Source organism: Neopelma chrysocephalum, unplaced genomic scaffold (genome assembly GCF_003984885.1).
Source record: "Neopelma chrysocephalum unplaced genomic scaffold, ASM398488v2 Primary Assembly neopelma1_92175, whole genome shotgun sequence".
In the NCBI taxonomy this organism is placed as follows: domain Eukaryota; kingdom Metazoa; phylum Chordata; class Aves; order Passeriformes; family Pipridae; genus Neopelma; species Neopelma chrysocephalum.
This window is the reverse complement of record NW_020920927.1, coordinates 1,326-1,935: the sequence shown is the minus strand read 5'-3', so window position 1 is coordinate 1,935 and position 610 is coordinate 1,326. Positions and strand designations below refer to the sequence as shown.

Here is a 610-nt window from a genome sequence, read left to right as displayed (position 1 = left end):
GGGTCCCGCGGGGGTTCCTGCGGCTCCGGGGGGAGTTCCGGGGGGGGGTTCTGAGGGGTCGAGGCTCTGCTGGCGCTGAGGGACCTTCCCCGGGGGGGCTGTGCCGGAGGGGGGGGTCAGCACAGGGGGGAGGGGGGCACAGGGGGGAGGGTTGGGGGGTGGAGGGGTCGGGGAGAGGGTCCCGAGGGATCCCAGTGTCCAGGGGAGGGTCCAGAGGGATCCCAGTGTCCAGGGGAGGGTCCAGAGGGATCCCAATGTCCAGGGGAGGGTCCAGAGGGATCCCAGTGTCCAGGGGAGGGTCAGGACCCCATCCCCGTCCTTTCCACTCCTACCCCACCTTCTCCATCCCATCCTCCCCTCTCCATCCCTGCTCCATCTTCTCCATCCCCATCCCTGTCCTCTCCATCCCATCCCATCCCATCCCCTCCCTCCCACTTCATTCCATCCCCTCCATCCCATCCCATCCCATCCCATCCCATCCCATCCCACCCCATCCCATCCCATCCCCCCCCATCCCATCCCATCCATCCCATCCCATCCCATCCCATCCCATCCCACCCCATCCCATCCCATCCATCCCATCCCATCCCATCCATCCCATCCCATCCCA

General features: G+C 67.0%; 1 protein-coding gene across 1 annotated transcript in view; it reads right to left on the bottom strand.

Moving 5' to 3' along the window:
- Window positions 1-9: 9 nt before the first annotated feature.
- The window catches only part of LOC113980087 (rho GTPase-activating protein 30-like), a gene marked incomplete at both ends in the record, with an annotated part of 1,775 nt that continues 1,174 nt past the window's right edge, over window positions 10-610 (bottom strand). The window contains one exon of the mRNA XM_027707343.1: window positions 10-98. Coding sequence (XP_027563144.1) covers window positions 10-98 — 89 coding nt within the window. The remainder of the gene's footprint in view (window positions 99-610) is intronic.